This window comes from Condylura cristata, unplaced genomic scaffold (genome assembly GCF_000260355.1).
Source record: "Condylura cristata isolate star-nosed mole 26May11 unplaced genomic scaffold, ConCri1.0 scaffold00062, whole genome shotgun sequence".
NCBI lineage: Eukaryota > Metazoa > Chordata > Mammalia > Eulipotyphla > Talpidae > Condylura > Condylura cristata.
In genome coordinates, this window is record NW_004567163.1 from 495404 (window position 1) to 497071 (window position 1668).

Below are 1668 nucleotides of genomic sequence, written 5' to 3' on the forward strand. Positions count from 1 at the left end.
TCCGGGGGCTCCATGCCACGGCCACCCGCCCGGGCCCACCTGCAGCAGGACCACCAGCATCTTCTGGAAGTGCCCGGAGGTGTCGCCAATGATGTCAGCCTCCAGGTCCCGCTCGTAGGCTGTGGGGAGAGCTCAGCTGCAGACCGGCCGGGAGCCCCCGACCTGCCGGGGGTCCCGGACCCCAACGTCACCCAAACCCAGACTCCACGCACTGGCAAGGCGGGGCCCAGCTCCTGGCCCTCGCACCGCCCCACGGGCAGGAAGGGACAGCCCTCCTGGGCCCTGGGCGCCCCGCCCCTCCCAGACTGGCCTTCCTGGGTCCTGAGGGTCCCCCAAAGTGGCCGCTTCTGCCTGGGCTCTGGACCTGCCGCGGTGGCACCTCCCCCCCACACACACACACAGCATCTCTGGAGTCGCCGGGCAGAAGCAGGTCCCCCTGAGCATGCCGGACTCCTGTGTGTCTCCCTCACCCTCCCCGGCGGGAGCACCTCCAGTGCAAGCTGGCTCCCCAGAATGGGGGCTGGACAGCACCCCCGCCCCGGGCTCACCGTCCTTGTAGGCGGCCACCAGCTGGTGCATCTGCTCGTTGGTCCGGGAGGCCAGGATCTCGATGAGGCACTTCTCGTCGGTGCCTGCGCCCTGGGAGGGGCACTGGGTCAGGGGGCCGGCCCCCGCCTCCCCGCCCCGCCCCGGTGGAGACAGCCCCCCACCCCCCGCGGAGACGGCCGCGCCTCACCGCGATGGCGTCCTTGATCTCCTTGGCGTCCCAGTAGGCCAGCGGCCGCATCAGACCCACGATCAGCCGCTCAAACTTGCCGGTCAGCTCGTACTTGAGGTCGGCGATGAGGTCCTGGGTGGGCGTGGCGGGCCAGAATGAGCGCGGGTTCAGCCACCGCCGGCACCCCCGGAAGCCCACAGTGGCCACCGCCGCCCCGGCTCCGCGCCCCAGCACCTTGCCGTAGAGGGACTTGTAGCTCTGGCAGATGTCCTGCCGCTGCCGGTTGCTCCGGGAGGTGATCAGCTCCAGGATGGCCTCCTTGTCGCTGCCTGGGAGGGGACGCTGGTCACAGCCACCGCCTCCAGGAAGCCCACCAGCTGCACCCCGCGTCAGCCTTGCAGAGGCTGCTGGCGGTGTCCGAGGCCTCCCGGCCGGCGGAGGAGTGGGGTCACGGCGGCGCACACGGCCCCTCAGGCACGTGAGGAAACTGAGGGCCGGCGGGGGCCAGGACCCCGCCAAGACTCGCCCCGGGCGGTCCACGGCACCCCAGCGGGGCGGCACCCCAGGACAGTGCCGGCAGAGTGGCCACTGCCCCCAGGCCCTGGCCTGCGCGTTTCCTTGGGAAGCTCTGAGGTGGGAGGGGCCGTCCCGCCCGCCCCCCGCCAGCACCCACCGAAGCCCTTCATGGCGGAGTACAGCGCCTCGGCGTCCTGGCCGGCGTCGAAGTCAGGGAAGTCTCTGACGGAGCCGCGGTACCTGGCGCCCTGCGGGACAGGAGGCCAGCTGCAGCGGCCTGACCGGCTCCAGCCCCAACAGGCCGCGTGCCTGACCCGTGGGGCCCTCACAGCCGCCGGCTCGGAGCCCTGCTCGGGGCGCGGTCTCCGCCCCCCCACGCTGGGCGCCCAAGTGGGGGTGGGCAGAGCTGCCCTCAGACCGGAGGCCAAGGCGAG

General features: G+C 72.5%; 1 protein-coding gene across 1 annotated transcript in view; it reads right to left on the reverse strand.

Annotated features, from left to right (window-relative positions):
• Positions 1 to 1668, reverse strand: part of LOC101636722 (annexin A6-like) — a 13563-nt gene that overhangs the window by 11519 nt on the left and 376 nt on the right. The window contains exons 2-6 of the mRNA XM_012734629.1: positions 1392 to 1482; positions 953 to 1047; positions 737 to 850; positions 549 to 639; positions 30 to 119 (exon numbers count right to left, since the gene is read on the reverse strand). Coding sequence (XP_012590083.1) covers positions 30 to 119; positions 549 to 639; positions 737 to 850; positions 953 to 1047; positions 1392 to 1482 — 481 coding nt within the window. The remainder of the gene's footprint in view (positions 1 to 29; positions 120 to 548; positions 640 to 736; positions 851 to 952; positions 1048 to 1391; positions 1483 to 1668) is intronic.